A 22,180-nucleotide genomic window follows, 5' to 3' on the forward strand; every position below is an offset into this window, starting at 1 on the left:
CGTTCTGCAAGCCTCTGCCGCCAGCAGAGGCTCGATCCGCCATTTTGCAAGCCTGAATACACAGGAATACCCTGTGTAGCCGCGGCTCGTCGGCAGGTCTCCGTTCCTCCTGCCGACCTTTGGGGAGGTTTGGGCGCCTCCCCAAACCTCCCCAAACCTCGGCAGGTCTCCGTTCCTCCTGCCGACCTTTGGGGAGGTTTGGGCGCCTCCCCAAACCTCCCCAAACCTCGGCAGGTCTCCGTTCCTCCGCGCAGACCTGCCGACCTTTGGGGAGGTTTGGGCGCCTCCCCAAACGTCCCCAAACCTCAGCAGGTCTCCGTTCCTGTTTGGGGAGGTTTGGGCGCCTCCCCAAACCTCCCCAAACCTCTGCAGGTCTCCGTTCCTCCGCGCAGACCTGCCGACCTTTGGGGAGGTTTGGGCGCCTCCCCAAACCTCCCCAAACCTCGGCAGGTCTCCGTTCCTGTTTGGGGAGGTTTGGGCGCCTCCCCAAACCTCCCCAAACCTCGGCAGGTCTCCGTTCCTCCGCGCAGACCTGCCGACCTTTGGGGAGGTTTGGGCGCCTCCCCAAACGTCCCCAAACCTCGGCAGGTCTCCGTTCCTGTTTGGGGAGGTTTGGGCGCCTCCCCAAACGTCCCCAAACCTCGGCAGGTCTCCGTTCCTCCGCGCAGACCTGCCGACCTTTGGGGAGGTTTGGGCGCCTCCCCAAACGTCCCCAAACCTCGGCAGGTCTCCGTTCCTGTTTGGGGAGCTTTGGGCGCCTCCCCAAACCTCCCCAAACCTCGGCAGGTCTCCGTTCCTCCGCGCAGACCTGCCGACCTTTGGGGAGGTTTGGGCGCCTCCCCAAACGTCCCCAAACCTCGGCAAGTCTCCGTTCCTGTTTGGGGAGGTTTGGGCGCCTCCCCAAACGTCCCCAAACCTCGGCAGGTCTCCGTTCCTCCGCGCAGACCTGCCGACCTTTGGGGAGGTTTGGGCGCCTCCCCAAACCTCCCCAAACCTCGGCAGGTCTCCGTTCCTGTTTGGGGAGGTTTGGGCGCCTCCCCAAACGTCCCCAAACCTCGGCAGGTCTCCGTTCCTCCGCGCAGACCTGCCGACCTTTGGGGAGGTTTGGGCGCCTCCCCAAACGTCCCCAAACCTCGGCAGGTCTCCGTTCCTGTTTGGGGAGGTTTGGGCGCCTCCCCAAGCCTCCCCAAACCTCGGCAGGTTTCCGTTCCTCCGCGCAGACCTGCCGACCTTTGGGGAGGTTTGGGCGCCTCCCCAAACCTCCCCAAACCTCGGCAGGTCTCCGTTCCTCCGCGCAGACCTGCCGACCTTTGGGGAGGTTTGGGCGCCTCCCCAAACGTCCCCAAACCTCGGCAGGTCTCCGTTCCTGTTTGGGGAGGTTTGGGCGCCTCCCCAAACGTCCCCAAACCTCGGCAGGTCTCCGTTCCTCCGCGCAGACCTGCCGACCTTTGGGGAGGTTTGGGCGCCTCCCCAAACGTCCCCAAACCTCGGCAGGTCTCCGTTCCTGTTTGGGGAGGTTTGGGCGCCTCCCCAAACGTCCCCAAACCTCGGCAGGTCTCCGTTCCTCCGCGCAGACCTGCCGACCTTTGGGGAGGTTTGGGCGCCTCCCCAAACGTCCCCAAACCTCGGCAGGTCTCCGTTCCTGTTTGGGGAGGTTTGGGCGCCTCCCCAAACCTCCCCAAACCTCGGCAGGTCTCCGTTCCTCCGCGCAGACCTGCCGACCTTTGGGGAGGTTTGGGCGCCTCCCCAAACCTCCCCAAACCTCGGCAGGTCTCCGTTCCTCCGCGCAGACCTGCCGACCTTTGGGGAGGTTTGGGCGCCTCCCCAAACGTCCCCAAACCTCGGCAGGTCTCCGTTCCTGTTTGGGGAGCTTTGGGCGCCTCCCCAAACCTCCCCAAACCTCGGCAGGTCTCCGTTCCTCCGCGCAGACCTGCCGACCTTTGGGGAGGTTTGGGCGCCTCCCCAAACCTCCCCAAACCTCGGCAGGTCTCCGTTCCTGTTTGGGGAGGTTTGGGCGCCTCGCCAAACCTCCCCAAACCTCGGCAGGTCTCCGTTCCTCCGCGCAGACCTGCCGACCTTTGGGGAGGTTTGGGCGCCTCCCCAAACGTCCCCAAACCTTGGCAGGTCTCCGTTCCTGTTTGCGGAGGTTTGGGCGCCTCCCCAAACGTCCCCAAACCTCGGCAGGTCTCCGTTCCTCCGCGCAGACCTGCCGACCTTTGGGGAGGTTTGGGCGCCTCCCCAAACGTCCCCAAACCTCGGCAGGTCTCCGTTCCTGTTTGGGGAGGTTTGGGCGCCTCCCCAAACCTCCCCAAACCTCGGCAGGTCTCCGTTCCTCCGCGCAGACCTGCCGAGGTTTGGGGAGGTTTGGGGAGGCGCCCAAACCTCCCCAAAGGTCGGCAGGAAGAACGGAGACCTGCCGAGGTTTGGGGAGGTTTGGGGAGGCGCCCAAACCTCCCCAAAGGTCGGCAGGTCTGCGCGGAGGAACGGAGACCTGCCGAGGTTTGGGGAGGTTTGGGGAGGCGCCCAAACCTCCCCAAACAGGAACGGAGACCTGCCGAGGTTTGGGGAGGTTTGGGGAGGCGCCCAAACCTCCCCAAACGTCGGCAGGTCTGCGCGGAGGAACGGAGACCTGCCGAGGTTTGGGGAGGTTTGGGGAGGCGCCCAAACCTCCCCAAACAGGAACGGAGACCTGCCGAGGTTTGGGGACGTTTGGGGAGGCGCCCAAACCTCCCCAAAGGTCGGCAGGTCTGCACGGAGGAACGGAGACCTGCCGAGGTTTGGGGAGGTTTGGGGAGGCGCCCAAACCTCCCCAAACAGGAACGGAGACCTGCCGAGGTTTGGGGACGTTTGGGGAGGCGCCCAAACCTCCCCAAAGGTCGGCAGGTCTGCGCGGAGGAACGGAGACCTGCCGAGGTTTGGGGACGTTTGGGGAGGCGCCCAAACCTCCCCAAACAGGAACGGAGACCTGCCGAGGTTTGGGGAGGCGCCCAAACCTCCCCAAAGGTCGGCAGGTCTGCGCGGAGGAACGGAGACCTGCCGAGGTTTGGGGACGTTTGGGGAGGCGCCCAAACCTCCCCAAAGGTCGGCAGGTCTGCGCGGAGGAACGGAGACCTGCCGAGGTTTGGGGAGGTTTGGGGAGGCGCCCAAACCTCCCCAAACAGGAACGGAGACCTGCCGAGGTTTGGGGAGGTTTGGGGAGGCGCCCAAACCTCCCCAAACAGGAACGGAGACCTGCCGAGGTTTGGGGACGTTTGGGGAGGCGCCCAAACCTCCCCAAAGGTCGGCAGGTCTGCGCGGAGGAACGGAGACCTGCCGAGGTTTGGGGACGTTTGGGGAGGCGCCCAAACCTCCCCAAACAGGAACGGAGACCTGCCGAGGTTTGGGGACGTTTGGGGAGGCGCCCAAACCTCCCCAAAGGTCGGCAGGTCTGCGCGGAGGAACGGAGACCTGCCGAGGTTTGGGGAGGTTTGGGGAGGCGCCCAAACCTCCCCAAACAGGAACGGAGACCTGCCGAGGTTTGGGGAGGTTTGGGGAGGCGCCCAAACCTCCCCAAACGTCGGCAGGTCTGCGCGGAGGAACGGAGACCTGCCGAGGTTTGGGGAGGTTTGGGGAGGCGCCCAAACCTCCCCAAACAGGAACGGAGACCTGCCGAGGTTTGGGGACGTTTGGGGAGGCGCCCAAACCTCCCCAAAGGTCGGCAGGTCTGCACGGAGGAACGGAGACCTGCCGAGGTTTGGGGAGGTTTGGGGAGGCGCCCAAACCTCCCCAAAGGTCGGCAGGAGGAACGGAGACCTGCCGAGGTTTGGGGAGGTTTGGGGAGGCGCCCAAACCTCCCCAAACGTCGGCAGGTCTGCGCGGAGGAACGGAGACCTGCCGAGGTTTGGGGAGACGCCCAAACCTCCCCAAACGTCGGCAAGTCTCCGATCCTCCGCGCCCTGCCTGCCTGCTTCTTTCCGCTGCGGAAAGAAGCAGGCAGGCAAGTGGCGGAGTTTGGGGAGGTGCGCGCGCACCTCCCCAAAGCTCCCCAAACTTCGGCAGGTCTCGGACGGCGGTGGCTTGGGAGAGGTGCGGGCGATCCCGGAAGCACCAAAGCCTCGGCCGCGCACAAGTCCTCGGTAAGTTTTTTTTGTTGACTGGAGTATAAGCCGAAGTGGAATTTTTCAGCCCAAAAAGTGGGCTGAAAAATTCGGCTTATACTCAAGTATATACGGTAGATGTAAATTACTGCAAGATGCTACAAGTGTGGTTGGGTTTACCAGATTTGAAACTATGTTTGATGCTTGTTGCCTGGTTTGGCTATAAGAGTGGGTGTGCCTCCATAGTAAGAGGCTACATGTTTTAGACAGAGGGTCATGAATAAAGATTGGATGGCATTGTTATTTATGGTATGATAAGGTTAAAGTAAATGTTGATTTTTAATAATAACTTTGTTAAATGTGCCATTCTAAGTGTCTGGAATAAATATAAAACAAGGTTTTTCTATGAAAATGCCTCTTTGGGTGTCCCCTCAGGAAGCTTTTTTTTAAGGAACGAAATGGTTGCGAAGCTGGATTGGTGGACCTATGGTAAAATAATATTTAATCTTGGTGATCGGTAAAATAATATTTAATCTTGGTGATCCTATAATCAAGCGTAAGGAAGAGCTAGAATCAGAAGGACATGTCTGCCATAGGTTTACATATTTACAATTGAAAGAAAGATTTAAATTAGACAAAAAGTTATGGGTTTGACTTCATTAAAAATGAATTGGAAATCCTACTGTGGTAGTGATGAATAAATTATTGCTAAGGTTTATAAAACGTTATTGAATTTGAATTTCTTAAAAATCTCCAGAGATGGAGCGCTCACGATTTCTGAAGCTAAACTGTTCCACTGGTTAATTGTCCTCACTGTCAGGATGTTTATCCAGGTTGCTTCTCTCTTTGGTCAGTTTCCAACCATTGTTTCTTGTCTTGCTTTCTAGTGCTTTGGAGAATAATTTGATGCCCTCTTTGTGGCAGCCCCTCAAATACTGTAATACTGCTATCATGTTGCCTGTTTCTTCTCTTTTTTTTGCCACACCCTCTCCCCCTCCAGCACAATGGCAGCACATGCTGGTGGACCTGACAGTCTAGCTAGTGAATTTTTTAATGTGTGATCTCCAGCAATATCCATACAATTCCTAACTAATTCTTACATAATTTTCTAAATATAGTTTCCTATGGGCATCATTTTCTCACATAATTCTTTTCTCTGAACATTTTTTTAGTGTTTGAGTAACACACCTCCCTTGACTGACTATTTCTTGGAAGATAAATATGAAGCTGAAATAAACCAAGATAATCCTCTGGGAATGAGGGGAGAAATTGCAGAAGCATATGCAGAACTCATCAAACAAATGTGGTCTGGCCGGAATTCTCATGTAGCCCCTCGTATGTTCAAAGTAAGTGTAATATTCATCACAGTTAAATGCTGTGTCTTTTCAAATGTTTTGTATACTCTATAAAGCTTTACTGTTTATGTAATATGAAGTATAAGACTAAACTTTTTCAGTAGGAAGCCTAGATTGAATTTAAGATAATTGTAAGAAAATCCCATTTATAATAATGTAAGTTACGCAGATTGGAAAATTTGCTTTGTTCATAAAGCAAAGACATTAGGTCACATAGGTTTAGCTGAGCCATTCTGAGTTGGTTGAACTTAAATCCAGAACATGTACGTTGTTTATCGAAGTAAAATTTAGAAGTATCTTACAAATGAATTGGGCAATGTTAAACTTCTTGCCTTTGTTACCTTTTATTCTCCTTTTCATAGACTCTATGTCAGGGGTAGGCAACCTTGGCTCTTTTATGACTCGTGGACTTCAACTCCCAGAATTCCTCAACCAGCCACGGTGAGGGGAAAGGGAGAGGTTTCCAAGCTGGCTCAGGAATTCTGGGAGTTGAAGTCGGGTCACAAAAGTGCCAGGGTTGCCTACCCCTGCTCTATGCCAAGATCTCCCATCATATCTTCCCATTACCTCTGCTGTTGTTTTACATATCCATCCAATCGCCAGCTCTATATCCTAATTCTACCATCTTCCTTTCTGATAGGTGCCAATACTGCCCTATCCAACCTGCCACCTACCTCTCTGCTCAACAGCTTGTACCTAACTGGTCCACCAGTCCCTTCCACATTTTCAAACACTTTGTTTTCCTTTATCTTCCACTGGCAACCATTGAAGATGTACTTGATCAGTCCCTTCCCTATCTAAACACCTATGTGCTAGACCCATGTGCAAACCAAAATGCCTATGTTCTGGTCTCAAGTTACCCCTCTTTATATACACAGCATGTCCCCACTACAGTGCCTTTACAGGTAATTCTCATTTAACAATGGTAGTCAGGACCGGAATTTCCATCACTAAGCATTGCAGTTTTAAATCACGATGTCACATGACTCCATTGCTTACCAGTGAAGTCCTGTTACCATTATTAGACCAGAATCACAGGCCATTAAGCAAGAACCTCATGTGACCATGACCATGCCAACTTCTAACAAGCAAAGAGAAAGCTGACAGAAAGTGACAAGTCCTGGAAGATTCTCAAGGAGGCTGGCAGTCATATGAATGCTATGGAGTGTAGAGGGAATGCTGCAGTACCGTGTGAGTGCAAGTATGTGGGGGAAGGGATGCTGCAGCTCTGCATAAGCGCAGACGGGCATAGAAAGGGGCACTGTGGCGCTGTGCAAGTGCATGCTACAGCATATAGGCAGGGGGTGTTGCAGGTTGTATGCAGAATGAGTTTCCTGAGATCTCTTACTCTGGAGCAGGCTCCTTGGGAGAAAAAGTGACAGGTAATTTACAGGAGCAATTTGCAACCTTCCTTGCTGGCTTCCCAATTGACTTTGCTTGTAGAGAGCCACTAGGGAGATCACAAATGGTGCTCATGTAACTACAGGACACTGTAACCATCATAAGTGTAAACCAAGTGCCTGGATTGGGATCATATTACCATGTTAGATAACCAAAACTTCAAAGACTGATTTTAAGTACTACTCATTCGGTACAAATATAACTATAAACTAGAGCAGAGCTACATTGAATTCTGTAGAACTGAGGGCACTGTTAATGTTTTCTTTCGCTTTATAGAGTTTATAAACAATATTCCTAATTTTTTTTCCCCCAATTTCTAATTCTAGACTCAGGTTGGCCGTTTTGCCCCTCAGTTTTCCGGATACCAACAACAAGATTCTCAGGAGCTTCTGGCCTTTCTTTTGGATGGCTTACATGAGGATTTAAACAGAGTAAAGAAGAAACCATATTTGGAATTGAAGGATGCTAATGGGAGACCTGATTCGGTACCTTCTAAAATAATATTTCATTTGTATTTCAGTTGTGTTGTAGAAGGAGACAAGGAAGAACGACCTTTTTTACTTGTGTTACTGAGAAGCAGCATCTATATTTCCTTTATGATACAAGCAGTGATCACCTTATTCCATCCAGTTCTTCACTTACTAAGCGTGAATGATTCGAGTTGATTTGATTACAGTTTTTCTATACACGTTGATTAGTATTAAGTGCATGAGATGGGTTTTGTCCTGAGTTGGAAATACCTCCCTCCTCTTTCCTTCTTTGACAAAAGAAATGTTAAGCAGTTGGTTTTTTTAACCAGATTTCTTTTTAATGTCCAAAGTTAGGAAAATTGGGATAGTTTAAGCCCTTTTTAAAATGAATTATACTGAATTGTTATGAGGTCAGTGGCTTTACAAATTCGATAAATTAAGCTAGACAGCCCTGTGATCCGTTGAATCACCTTTTGAGGAAAAAATAGTGCAAAATGACTAGAATGAACATTGAATTAAATGACCATACTATTTTACTCCAATGCTGAACAGTCCTGTGATCATCTAGGGAAAGTATATATCATAAATTTAAAAAAATGTAGTAGCAAATAAACTTTATTAATAAGACAATATTTACATACGTAAACAGATAAGTAGAAGACCACAGCCTGGCAAAAAAAGCAGTGGGAACAGAACTAACAACTTACTGCTGGCTTCCACACTCACTTTGCTTGCTTGATGTCAGCGTTGAAAATCAGTCACATGACTGGGGACCTTGCAATGACCACAGCTTTGCTAATAAAACTAGTGTGAAATTGTGGAAATTTCAATTCCAGAGGAGTAATGAGTCCTAGATGTTTTACACATTCTTTAAGTTGGCAGATATTAGGTACCATTGATTCAAAAATTGTTGTGGTATAATACATCAGTTGAGCTAATTTCAGAGTATAAATGATAAATACAATGTAAGAGTTTTAGTTGTATATAAATTATAAGCTATTATTTGATCCTTACTTGAATAAAATATTTTTGCTCAGAGTTACCTTTGATATAATGGCATACTTAATTTAAAATTGTCATAGCTTTTGTGACTTGTCATAGCTTTTGTGTGTAACACTAATCCACAGTTATACGTGACATAGTGTATTTTCTAATATCTTTTTTTATTTCTTAAGGAATGCATTTGAGAAAGTAATACATACAGATGTTGATTTAGTTTTTGGCTTAATTTGTATTTTTTCCAAATCTTCAACAATAAAAATGAAAGAAGCAAAATACAGAGTAACTATAAAATAGAGAACTGATAGGGCCAAAATGTTACTGAAACAAAAATATGGCTTATTAAGGGAAGTAATGAAAAAAGAGGCTAGTTAAACCTTTCCTGTAAAGAATTCTAAAACCCTTATGAAAGGTGATTTCATAAATTCTCACCAATAGTCTATGATAGCAGAAGTGGCAAAGATGGTATAGCAGTATGTAATTTTTCAGATAACCTAGTCCTTAGTCACACAAAGATTTTTGGTGCTTCTAGCATGTATCTTAGATTATATTACTTTGAGGCACATACATTTCAGTAACTCCTGTAGAAGAAATCTGTTTCAGCTGAATTTACTGAACTGACTAGGTTCAATGTTTGCTGTTTCACTACAATCTGTTTTTCTTATATAGATGGTTGCAAAGGAAGCCTGGGAGAACCATCGTTTGCGTAATGACTCTATAATTGTAGATATTTTTCATGGACTCTTCAAATCTACATTGGTCTGCCCCAAATGTTCTAAAATTTCAGTAACTTTTGATCCATTTTGCTATTTAACACTCCCTTTGCCCTTGAAGAAAGATAGATCCATGGAGGTATTCTTGGTGTTTGCAGATCCACAGAGCAAACCTATGCAAGTAAGTAGAAATGGTGGTGGTACTATAATCTGCTTCAGAAGACTTCTTAGATCACTAAAATAATTCTAAAGCCAATCATGGGAACTTGTCAAAGCAAATTGGCAGTAGATAAGCGTCAGTGGAATTCAAAGTGGGCTGGACATAGATCTTTTGTGGGTGCAAAGGGGCTTGAGACTGATGAGACATTTGACCCCTCCCTCAGGGTCAGCCTGCTCATCTCCTACAAAACCTGCTATATTTCTTTTTTAGAATTAAAAAAAATATAAAAAAATCACTTGGATGATATTGCTTTGAAGTAAAATAAAGTTAAATCTGTCCCTTTTTAAAAATTATTTGTGAAAACATGCATAACAGGTGAACATTAATTATGAGATTATTTAGAAGTATGCCAACAAAATAAAAGTCAAGGATCATAAAAAATTTCAAAGGCCCATCCACAGTGTATGGAATCACATCATTATGCTGATTTTGGGTATTCGTTTGAATAGTCCAGTTTCAGAATAGTGTATAGCGCCAGAAATCTAAGACTAAGAAAACAGATGAAATTAGTTTCATGGTGAATAATACTATCATCAATTTATCCACTGTATAATATTATTTATAATTTAAGTTCCCATAAAATTGCCATAGTAAGTTTTGTTGTTGCTCTTGCAAAAATTGGGATTAGTGTCTGATGAGTATTGTGTGTGTTTTACATATTATAAAAAGTTGCCTTAATCATTTTAACTGAAAAGCTGGTTATAGAAGTTCAATATAACTTAATTATTATCATAAATATGAAGATATATTTTAACAATGGGCTAAGGTAATTTAATATTTATATTCCACTAATCTGGTTATAAGCCTACATTCAAATTATGATAGAAATTAATTATAAATTTATATGCCCACCCAACTCAAGAAAGTAACTCTGGACAGTCTATAAAAAGTCAAATACAAGAACAATACTTTAAAAGCTAACTAAAATTGTAAATTGGCAGCTAAATTAAAGTGTACTAGAATACAACAATTGAGACTCCACCCATCTGCTCCCAAAGAGGTAGGGAAAGAGCCAGGCGTTAACCTCCTTTCTAAAGGTGTACAGGATTGGGACCAACTATATATTGAAGACAATTTATTAAGTAGGAGCCAATACTAACAAGGCACAGCAGTGAATATGTGGTGTGCCCTCCCTATTAAGAGTGTGGAGGATAAGCAGATACCTTAGGCAACAGACCCAGAAGTCTATTGGAAACAAGTACAGAGAAAGGGCACAGTGAGGAAAGCCTTTATCTATCCCTACCACTGCATTCCGAACCAAAGGAAGCTGCTTGATGGTTTTCAAGGGCAACCCATGTAAAACATGTTGCAGTAATCCAATCAGGAAGTGACTTAAGCCATGAGTAATCATTAGCATGGTCTCTCAGTCCAGGAATTGGCATAATTGACACACGAGACCATGTTGTGTAAAAACTCCTTTTGTCACAACTGCCACCTGTTCTTTCTGCAGGAGCTTTGAAACTAGGAGTCCAAATTGTGTATTGAATTCAAATAGGACATTGCCATCCCATCCGGAATCAAAGATGGAAATCCTCCTGATCCTGAATTCACAGGACCCCAAGCCAACAGCCACTCAGTCTTGGAAGAACTTAGCTGAAGCCTGTTCTTCCCCATCCAGATTCCCACAACCTCTACACACCAGAACAGAATCATGACAGCATAATTTAGGCAGACAATGTCAGAGATGTACAGTTGGGTTTCAAAGGTGTAGTAGTGATACTACACCTCAGGCTGACATACGATCTTTCCCAGTGGCTTTATGTATATATTGAAAAGGAGATGGGCAACCTACAAAGCAGGCACCTAAAGGTAGACCACAATCTTCCCACCTACACTGCCTGGAATCAGCCCTGATACAAGGAGTAGAACTTCTACAAAATAGTGCCCACTCAACCTCCTAAGCTGGTCCAGAAGGATTGTCAATATTTGGTTGGAGATATTAAAAGCTACCATGAAGTCAAACAGGGCTAGGATGGATGCACTATTATCCAAGCCCACCACAGGTCATTTACAAGAGTGACCAAAACTGTCTTATATTGTATCACATGTTATAACCTGAGTGGAAGAGGTACAGATAATAATCTTCTAAGGATTCTGCCTACTTCTTCAGGACTAACAAGATTAAACTCCCAGATAACATCAGAAGACCAAACCCCAGAACTCAATAGGATTTGGCCAGGAGTCCAACTCAGAGCAAATCTGAGCAATTTTATTCACCAGGTGCCAAGAATAGTCCTCACAACCACCCTGCAGGTAATCTCTCAGTCCCTTTTAACCAAATAGGGACTGGATACCCTGAACTGGACTGCCAGGCAGAGAAATGAGTGCATTTTAATACTTATATTACCACACATTTTATTAGAGCCAGTAATAAAGTCTCTTATACAAGAATGAGCTTAACGTCCCAGATAATCACAATGAGGTGGTCACTGACCTCGAGCCAGACATCCTAGAATGTGAGGTGAAGTGGGCCTTAGAAAAGCTGAGCAACAACAAAGCTAGTGGAGGTGACAGTATTCCAGCTAAGCTATTCAAAATCTTAAAAGACGATGCAGTAAAAGTGCTACACTCAATTTGCCAGCAAATTTGGAAAACTCAACAGTGGCCACAGGATTGGAAAAGATCAGTTTACATTCCAATTCCAAAGAAAGGCAGTGCCAAAGAATGTTCAAACTATCGCACCATTGCACTCATTTCTCATGCTAGTAAAGTCATGCTTAAAATCCTACAAGCTAGACTTCAGCAGTATGTGGATCGAGAACTACCAGAAGTACAGGCAGGATTTCGAAGAGGCAGAGGAACTAGAGATCAAATTGCCAACATACGCTGGATCATGGAGAAAGCTAGGGAGTTCCAGAAAAACATCTACTTCTGCTTCATTGACTATGCTAAAGCCTTTGATTGTGTGGATCATAACAAACTGTGGCAAGTTCTTAAAGAGATGGGAGTACCAGACCATCTTATTTGTCTCTTGAGAAACCTATATGCGGGTCAAGAAGCAACAGTGAGAACTGGACATGGAACCACTGATTGGTTCAAAATTGGGAAAGGAGTACGGCAAGGCTGTATACTGTCACCCTGCCTATTTAACTTATACGCAGAGCACATCATGAGAAAGGCAGGGCTAGATGAATCAAAAGTTGGAATTAAGATTGCCGGAAGAAATATCAACAACCTAAGATACGCAGATGATACCACTCTAATGGCAGAAAGTGAAGAACTAAAGAGCCTCTTGTTGCGGGTGAAGAAGGAGAGTGCAAAACTTGGGTTGAAACTTAACATTAAGAAAACCAAGATCATGGCATCTGGCCTTCTCAATTCCTGGCAAATAGATGGGGAAGAAATGGAGGTAGTGACAGATTTTATTTTCCTGGGCTCCAAGATCACTGCAGATGGGGACTGTAGCCAAGAAATTAAAAGACGCTTGCTCCTGGGGAGGAAAGCCATGGCAAATCTAGACAGCACACTAAAAAGCAGAGACATCACCCTGTCAACAAAAGTGTGTATAGTCAAGGCTATGGTCTTCCCAGTTGCAATGTATGGCAGTGAAAGTTGGACTATAAGAAAGGCTGAGTGCCAAAGAATTGAGGCCTTTGAACTCTGGTGCTGGAGAAGACTCCTGCGAGTCCCTTGGACTGCAAGGCGATCAAACCGGTCAGTCCTAGAGGAGATCAATCCTGACTGCTCTTTAGAAGGCCAGATCCTGAAGCTAAAACTCAAATACTTTGGCCACCTAATGAGAAGGAAGGACTCACTGGAGAAGAGCCTAATGCTGGGATTGAGGGCAATAGAAGAAGGGGATGACAGAGAATGAGGTGGCTGGATGGAGTCACTGAAGCAGTAGGCGTGAGCTTAAATGGACTCTAGAAGATGGTAGAGGACAGGAAGGCCTGGAGGAATGTTGTCCATAGGGTCGCGATGGGTCGGACACGACTTCGCAGCTAACAACAACAACAATAAAGTCTCTAACCTCTGTATGATTGGATTCACTTCCATTTGTCCTGCAATGGCATTGCAAGTGTCTCTTCCACAGGTTCATCCTCCACAGATCCTCTGTAAGGATATATAGTGGCATTTGTGCGAGGGGAGACCTAATGCACCCTTTGATCAAAGCTGCTGTTGTTGCCTCATTCCAAGCAGCAACCAAGGCTTCAGCTAAATCATCAATCAAAGCCTCAGGAACAACGCCAAGCTAATTTTGCAAACAAATTTGGGTTCATTAGGTGCCTGGGGCAGGCCTGTTGAATAGGTTCCACCTCCTTACTCAGAGATGCTATGGTAAATTCCAGGGTTAACAGAATGATCTCTCCATGGCAAGGGAATAATGGTAATATTTCCCCAATACCACTGAGACAACCCCCACACACACCAGATCTAGTATGTGACAGACACCCATTTATTAATCAGGTCTGCAATAAGCTAAATCAGGTTTATAGCAAATATGAATTCCGCAGACTGCCTCTGAGTTTGCCCCTGGAGAGAACAGTTTGAAGTCCTCTGGGTCTATAAGCCTGAGGAGCTGCTCTGTCAACCCAAAGATGGCACTGAGCATCATTAATCAATTTGGTCTTCTAAAGTTTCATCGTTCAGCTTTTAGCACAGAGGCCTTGTCTTGTATACCTAGTAACTGAACTACTGATACATGGCAAGTCCTTTCCTAGTGATATCAGTAATATGATTGGTGTAGTTATGATAATTTATGCCCTGATTATCACTGGCACCCAGAATCTGCAAATTGGGGTGGGATACAAAAACTAAAAAATAATTAGCATAACAGTATTCAGATGCAAATAAGAAATCAACAGAGATAAATGGGTGTAAAAGTAGAATGAAATAATATGAGCAATTGGTTTTCATAAAAAGTGAAGCACTTGTTTGAATTCTGTGAATGTTTTTCCAGTACAGCCTCACATACAGCGCATTCCCATTACAGTATATTTTATTAAATATTTAAAGCCCTTATGACCAAAACAGATAGCTCCCATTTTATGCTTAAATAACGAGAAAAATAAAATTGAGCACATAGCATAGATTAATTAGACTACTTGAGGTGTGAATTTCTTAGTCCTTTTTTCTGCACTAGGGGATTGCAACAAAACAATCTGTTGCAGGACAGATTTTTAGCGTATTTTCAATTAAAAAAAATAGGTTAAATCAGTAGCAAGAAATATTGAAATTGATTATAGTGAAAATTCTTTTACCAAGGGTTATGTTCTTACTTTGTTTAATCCAAATTTAATGTCTGCTTACTTCCAGTTCCGAATAGTAGTGCCCATGATGGGTGGTATATCTGATCTGTGTGATGCATTGTCCAAAATTTCTGGAATCCCTACAGAAAATGTAAGAATAAAGCATAAAAGTTTACCATTTTTTAAAAGAACTTGCAAGATGGATTTTTGAATGTTAATGTTACAGTATAAATAAATATAAAATGTATACAGGATGTATGTTTTTCTGCTGAGAACAGGCAAGTTAATATGTTTTACTGATTGAAAAAAAATGTTCAGAATCTGTTTTGCTTTCTATTAAGAATTGTTACAAAAAATTAAAAGCTTTTTATTTAATGTTAATCCAATCATTTTAACCTTTTTTTCCATTAGGGAAATGTTTGGACCAGAATTATAATTACCATTTTTCTCTTAATTGGTAGTTGCAGGAAGTATAGTACTGAGTGGCTTCTGATGGGCAAAAATAATTTTGCAGAACTTGAAAGTTTTAATTTTTCTGGGAGCAGATCTAGAAATATTAGAATATAACCAAGTTTGAACCTTATTGTTGTTAAGCTTATTGCTGTCCGCTTCTACTAGTCCATTTCAGTCTGTTTTGTAAACCAGGCTACACTGATAGAATTTTTTTTTTAAAAAAATGTGTTTGAATCTATGAACTGCAATGTTTTGGCAGAAACAGAAGCTGCTTTCCTTCCTTTTTCAGATATTTAGGTGCTATTTATCAAGTTAATTTTTTTGATATAAAGATATTATATTACTATTATTTGATATAATATCAATAATTGATATTATTTTTACCCTGCCTCCTAGCATCTGTTTTTCTTCAAATCCTTACTCCTTCTGAAACAATTAGTTACAGTTTTTTCCAATTTTGATATGTATTACTGCTTCTTATATCTGAATTCTGTTTAATTGTCATTCTGTGAACCACTTTCATGGAAGTATCTCAATACTGGCAAGTATTGAACACTTCATCTGCTTTCTAGTAAGTGTTCTTCAACTGTTTGCTATTTTAGATGGTGGTGACAGAAGTCTATAATCACAGATTCCAGAAAATTTTCCAAATGGATGAAGGCTTAACTCATATTATGCCAAAGGACAATATATTTGTGTGAGTAATCAAATATGTAGAATGAATAGCTGCTCGGAAAATTAGATATATTATTCTTGACTAGTACATACTGATAAAAGAAAATGTGGTCTGTACTGCATGCTCTTTACTTATTGATCTCCTAGACCTAGGACAAGGTTCGTATCAATTATTACCATGATAATATTATCTTAGGATTTTTAAAGTTATTGAGCTATACTGACTCTTAATAAACTCCAACAAATATTCAAGTGGCTTTTTTAATTCGAGCAAAAATCTGTTGCACTCAGAATTATAGGAAACTGACAACTGAAAAGAGTTTAGTTTACACACACTGAGCATACAAAGATGAAATATTTTGAAACCAAACTAAATTTCACATCATAGTTAAAATACTAATGCAAGTTCAGTAATCATTTTACACTATATCGCTTTCTATCAATTATCTTTGTGTGGCTGTGCATATAATTGTAAGCATTTAGTTATTGCTGAATATCATGTTCAAAGGACTATAAAACTGTAACTATGTATTACATTGTGAAACAAAGCAAGTGAATATTGCCTTATATTTACTTTGGATGAGAATGTAGTAGTGAGTACATTGCTGTGGTACAGATTAGTTTGGCATAAGATTTATTTTGTATTCATTTCACACAAGCACAAATTCAGTCTATGGAATAGTGATCAATTTCATTATGTATGAGATAGTTGGAAAGGTTTCTGCTTTTAGAGGTTAGATGTCTTGATTAGGATTTTTGTTTGTTTACCTTGAGGATCTAAGAAATGAAGTGTGTAAAACAAGCTTGAAATCTCTTAAGTATAAACAGGCATTGGGGACAGACTGATATATGCCACCCATTTCCCATGAAATAATTTATAGAAATATGTCCCAAAAAAAGGAAAGGTCCCTTTTTAATATTAAATTACTGGATAGAATTTAAAGTTTGTTGTGCACTAGTATATAGTATTTCTTATTTATAGACATTTCAAGTCCATGTTTTATTAATAAAAACAAACTAGAAGCTAGGTATAATTCAGTAAAAGCTGTTTAACTATAGGGCAAAATAATGTTAAAACAACGTAGTAAAAAACCTATTAAAAGCTTTTAAATAAAATAGGTAGAAGCCTATTAAAATATTAAGTACACTAAAACATTAGACAACAGACCAGAAAGCCACATTAATACCATTTTTAAAACTACAATTTATATTTTATTAAGCAGTACCTATTTAGCCAATTTCTCAAACAGATCTTCAGTAATAAATAGCATAAAATGCAATGGAACTAAAACTAGCCATATATTTGGCTATAATTTGTGGTTTCATCTTATAAAGAGTACTATTAAAATATGTTGATTGTTTTTACCACTATGTATTGAGACATTTTAGCTTTCTGTCTGTTACCTACATATTTAGTTTTAGCAACCACAGTTGAGCCCAAAATTTCCATTGCTATGCAAGACAGTTGTGAAGTGAATTTTGCCCCATTTTACGAACTTTCTTGCCACAGTTGTTAAGCAAATCACGGCAGTTGTTAAGTTAGTAACATGGTTGTTAAATGAATCTGGCATCTCCATTGACTTTGCTTGTCAGAAAGTCGCAAAATGTGATCACGGCCCCAGGACATTGCAAGTGCCAAACATGCTAGTTGTCAAACTTCCAAATTTTGATCACATAACCCTGAGGATGCTGCAATGGTCAAAAGTGTAAAAAAACACTCATAAGTCACTTTTTTCAACGCCACTGCAACTTTGAATAGTCACCAAACAAATAGTTGTAAGTCAAGGACTACCAGTATGTGTTTTATTATTCAGATATAAGTACCCCACAGAGATTTTTGGTTCCCCCCATTACTATAATAACTATAGTAATGTCTCCAATTCAATATAAACAGCTTAATTCTTTCAGTAAATGGAAAATGATTAGCCCGAGGCTTCAATTTTCTGCATTGAACATAATCAGTTGAAGTACAGAACTGATTATTTCATATTGTGAACTATTTTGGTACTACATGTAGTCCTCAAAATACGACCATAATGAGCCTGCCTATTATGGTCACATGTCATGATGACCATTAATTGAAGCATCTGCTCTCCCCAATAAATAGTTAAATGAACATGCAGGCTGTAAGAGGAGCATGGGGTGTCCCAAAAGTGGGGGAGGCCATTGGAGGCCTAGGTGTTAGGTGTCTTGGTGCTTTCAAGGCTTTCCTCACTCCCCCCAACATACCCCGTGCTCCCTGCCCCTTGGGTCCCCACTGGCCTTTTCCCTCTCCCACTGGGTTCCCCCAGGCCTTAGGTCTCATCCCCATTTCACCAAGCCAAACACTTGGGTTGCTGCCCACCCCAAGGAACACATGGGCTGCCCTCCTTCTTATCTCAATAAGTAACTGGCTGGCAAAGGTTGTTATTAAGGTTGCCTAGACTGTTGTATAAAAATCATGTTGTTTAAAAGTAATTGAACTATCAATCAACTTCAAATGAACAAATTTTTCCCCATGCTAGTAATTCCCCCTGCTAGTAACAGTGGGATGATACTTCATATAAACTGAAAATCTGTGTAAAAGTCCTTCAAACTTACAGCATTCCTTCCACATGCATCTTTTCTTTTATTCTAGACCTATTATTTCTTTTATGTTTTTACAGTTAGTTTTATGTTTAGGTCTATGGGGCTTTTTCAAATGTGCTCTGGAATCCTGTTTTGATCTTGAAACACTTCCAAAATGATTAAAATGGTATTTTGTAAGTTCCTATAGAATAAACTTCCATTTCCTTTTCATGAACTACTGATTTCAGTGAGAAAGAACAATGAAGAACAGTCTTGTAAATTAAAGCAGGAGAAACACTAACAAAGCTTTTGACAAACTTAATCTGCCTGTATGTTCTTAAATTAATGACTGACACACAGCCAACCTTGCAATTATCAAATGTAATATTGCCTGCTCTCCTTGACACAAGTGACTAGATAGGGATTAATTACAATCCAGTTGAAAGAATTATCTTATTAAACAAAAGAAAAAGCAATGAGAGCTATGATGCCTAAACAAACAAATCCTCTTAAGTCTCAAAAGACACGGAAATAATGTCTGTTTTCCGTAGATTCTCTCAGTGACATTTTCTATTGTCATGGATATTTAAATCTTCTGATAAAGCAGAACTTATTCTGTTGGATCTAGCATGTCTAAAATCTGCCAGTTGCCTTTTTCAAAATGCTTTTTCAACTGTATCAGTTTAGGAAAACAGTTCATACAAATACATCAATGTGGTTTTACTTAATATATTTATTGAAGTCCTACAAATGGAAACTATCTTTTAATTTTTAAAATTAGCAGAAAATTCAAAGTACTGTGTTCTGTTTCCCCTTATTTTATATCTATATTGTTCTTACTCATTTGGATAAATAATTGATTTAGCAATTGTGTCCAATCATGGTTTAGAACTCAAAATATATTTTTGTTTCTAAGTACACATAAACCTGCAGTATAAGTATCCTGTAACAGTTTTTCTGTATTTCATCAATTTAGTAATTCCTATCCTTAGGTATTTAATCTCTAGCATTAGAGATCTATTTCAGTAGAAATACCTGTATTATTTATCAAGGGAAAGTTATTGTTTGAACAAACAGTACATTAAAATTCATTTAAATCCATAATCCCAATTCTGGTTTGTCAATCACAAACCTGGTTTTAAGGTTTGTGATGACCTTGACAGATCCCTTACCAAAGTGACAAGGAGAAAAACATGGCTTAAGTCCAAAACAAGCAGAAAGTATGCATAAGCAGCTCTGTCAAACATCTGCCTAATTCAAGTGGGCATAAGAAAGGGAAGAGGCATACCACAAGCAAAATTGCACAATTCTGTTGTCATAGCCAATGGGGCTTTGCACAATGGTGATGGTATGGCTGGCCACAGTGTGGATATTGAGGTGGCATTTTTCAGTGATAGCAACAGCACTGGGGCTGAAGTAGAGGATTGGCATCTTCAGCAGTCTCAAGACAGTTGCTGCCACCGCCAGGCCTCTATTTCAGCCCCAGGACCGGTTCTTCTGCCATTGTGTACCACTATGCAGGGTGGCCCAAAGGCATAGGTGGGAGAGGGGAGATAAGCAGGCAGAGGAGTTGCAGAGCCCCTGAAGTTTTAAGTGCTACTGGGCTAGATGGGGCATGGCAGCTTTGCGTCACACTGCTGCGCCCCTAGCCAATTCACATATGGCCTCTGCCAGGCTTCCCAGGGCCTCTGCAACATCCCTGTAGCATTCCCCATGCTTCTTACCTGAAACTCCCTCTATTTCATAACCCACGATTCTCAGTTAACAGCAGCTGGGCATACTGGGATCGTGGTCACTAAGTGATGCGGTCATGTGATGTCTCAGTTTATGATCTCATGGTGATGGAAAACCCGGTTCCAATTGTGGCTGTAAATCAAGGATTACTGTACAAATATTGAATTCACAACTAGCAAAAACCAGTGGGCTAATGCCTCCCTAAGTAACCCCAGGTGCCTGCAATTAGTGCAGGTTCGCATCCCACCAGGCTCAAGGTTGACTCAGCCTTCCATCCTTCCGAAGTAGGTAAAATGAGGACCCAGATTGTTGGGGGCAATTAAGCTGACTTTGTAATAATGCCACTTGGGGGGGGGGGGCGAAAGCCCTAATAAGCAGGCATATACATAGAATGAAGGCTATTGCTAAGCACATTGGTTTGTGCTTAAATTGTAAGCCGCCCTGAGTATTCGGAGAAGGGCGGGATATAAATGGGATTAAAAAATAATAATATTTTTTTTCCATACAAATTCTTTTTGTATTGTTGGTCTACTGTGTATTTTAGTTACTTGACACTGTCATAAAATAAAAAGCGGTGAAGAACTCCTTAATTATAAGGTGGAAGGAAACTGTATTTTCAGATATAGTTTAGCAATGAAAGTAGCAGTTATAAAGAAAATTGATTCTCTTGTTGAATACATAACATAGAATTGTAGGGCTAGAAGAGGCCTCAGAGGTCTTCTAGTCTAATCCCCTGCTCAAGGCAGGAGACTTTATACCATCCCAGTTAGATGATTGTCCAGTTTGTTTTTTGAAAACCTTTGGTGATGGAGCACCCGCAACTCCAGGAGGCAAGCTGTTCCATTGATTAATTGTTCTCCTTATTTCTAGGTTGGATCTCTCTTTAACAAGCTTCCACCTATTACTGTACTTCTTGTCCTGCCCTCTGGTGCTTTCAATCCCCTCTTCTCTGTGACAACCCCTCAAGTACTGGAAGATGGTTATTTTGTCCCCCCTAATTGTTCTGTTCAGTAGGCTAAACAGATGTAGCTCCTTCAATTGTTCATCATACGATTTAGCCTCCAGACCCTTTATCATCTTTGTTGGTCTTCTCTACACATTTTCTAGGGTCCCAACATGGTGTTTGTATCATGGCGACTAGCACTAAATGCAGTATTCTTAAGTGTGGCCTCACTGCTTGATAGTAATAAAGGTGATCTGCAAATCAATTTGACAAAATTAATCAACGTGGGTTGCTTGTGCTGAATTCCTCCAGGCTAAACTAAGTTAGGCATTCAGCACACAGCTGGACACTTATTTTTTTTTCCCTTAGGTTCCCTGATGTCCAGCCCCAATAGGCTCCTGCTCCGATGTAGCGCCCCAGCATGTGCCATCATGGTGATGACATAAATCACCAAGGATCCTGCTGGAGCGTGGAGCCAGGCTACAAGGGGTCAGGTAAGTGTCTGTGAAATTGCATTGCCCAAGCATACAACTTCTTTGTTGGTTGTTTTCTTCCTTTCATCTTTTATTTGGCATTGGAACCTGAGGCCCAGGAAACGTAAAAATATTTTTGAGTGCTTTTGGATATTTTAGCCTGGATAATGGAGGTATTCAGCACATATGTTTAGAATTCATTACATTTTGTCAAAACGGCTTGCAGGTCATCTTTAATTTATAAAAAATTATAAAACTTCACCAATGAATGCCATATTTTCTCACATTATCTGCTTTACCTATTTCTTAAGCATTTAAGTATCCAGAAGTATGTAGATAATCGATGATTGAGTAACTGTTGACAATTTAGTATCTGAAACATCAAAGTTACCCTTCTGTCCTTGCGTTCTCTCTCTCTAAATAGCCTGTATCTACCATATTTTTCGGACCATAAGACGCACCTGACCATAAGACGCACCCAGTTTTTAGAGCAGGAAAACAAGAAAAAAATATTCTGAACCAAATAGTACCAGTATACTAAAATATTTATTATAATAAAGCAAAATGTTTAACAGCATAAACTCAACAGTGGTGTTAAGAACCATCATCATTTTCATTAACAAATGAGGAAAGACTTAGAGGCTCAAGCACTTTTCTAGTTTCCTGGAAACCCTAAAAACTCATCATCACTAGTGTCAGAATTTATGAAGCTCTGTTGCTCACAATCACCTATATCGCTTTCTTCGCTATCTTTATATATGACATTATCTTCAGTTCCATCTAAGGCATTGCTAATGCCACATTTTTTGAGAGAGAGAGTGAAAGGAAGGAAGGAATGAAGGAAGGGAGGGAGGGAGAGAGAGAAAGAGAGAGTGAAAGGAAGGAAGGGAGAGAGTGAAAGGAAGGAAGGAAGTAAGAGAGAGTGAGTGAAA

General features: G+C 42.6%; 1 protein-coding gene across 2 annotated transcripts in view; it reads left to right on the plus strand.

Moving 5' to 3' along the window:
- Nucleotides 1-22,180, plus strand: part of USP4 (ubiquitin specific peptidase 4) — a 59,790-nt gene that overhangs the window by 14,390 nt on the left and 23,220 nt on the right. For both annotated transcript variants that reach the window (XM_083356127.1, XM_083356128.1), the window contains 5 exons: nucleotides 5,249-5,422; nucleotides 7,159-7,317; nucleotides 8,971-9,195; nucleotides 14,491-14,574; nucleotides 15,479-15,573. In XM_083356127.1, the coding sequence (XP_083212253.1) occupies nucleotides 5,249-5,422; nucleotides 7,159-7,317; nucleotides 8,971-9,195; nucleotides 14,491-14,574; nucleotides 15,479-15,573 (737 nt within the window). The remainder of the gene's footprint in view (nucleotides 1-5,248; nucleotides 5,423-7,158; nucleotides 7,318-8,970; nucleotides 9,196-14,490; nucleotides 14,575-15,478; nucleotides 15,574-22,180) is intronic.

Source organism: Vipera ursinii (assembly GCF_947247035.1).
Source record: "Vipera ursinii genome assembly, chromosome: 2".
NCBI classification, from domain to species: Eukaryota; Metazoa; Chordata; class Lepidosauria; order Squamata; family Viperidae; genus Vipera; species Vipera ursinii.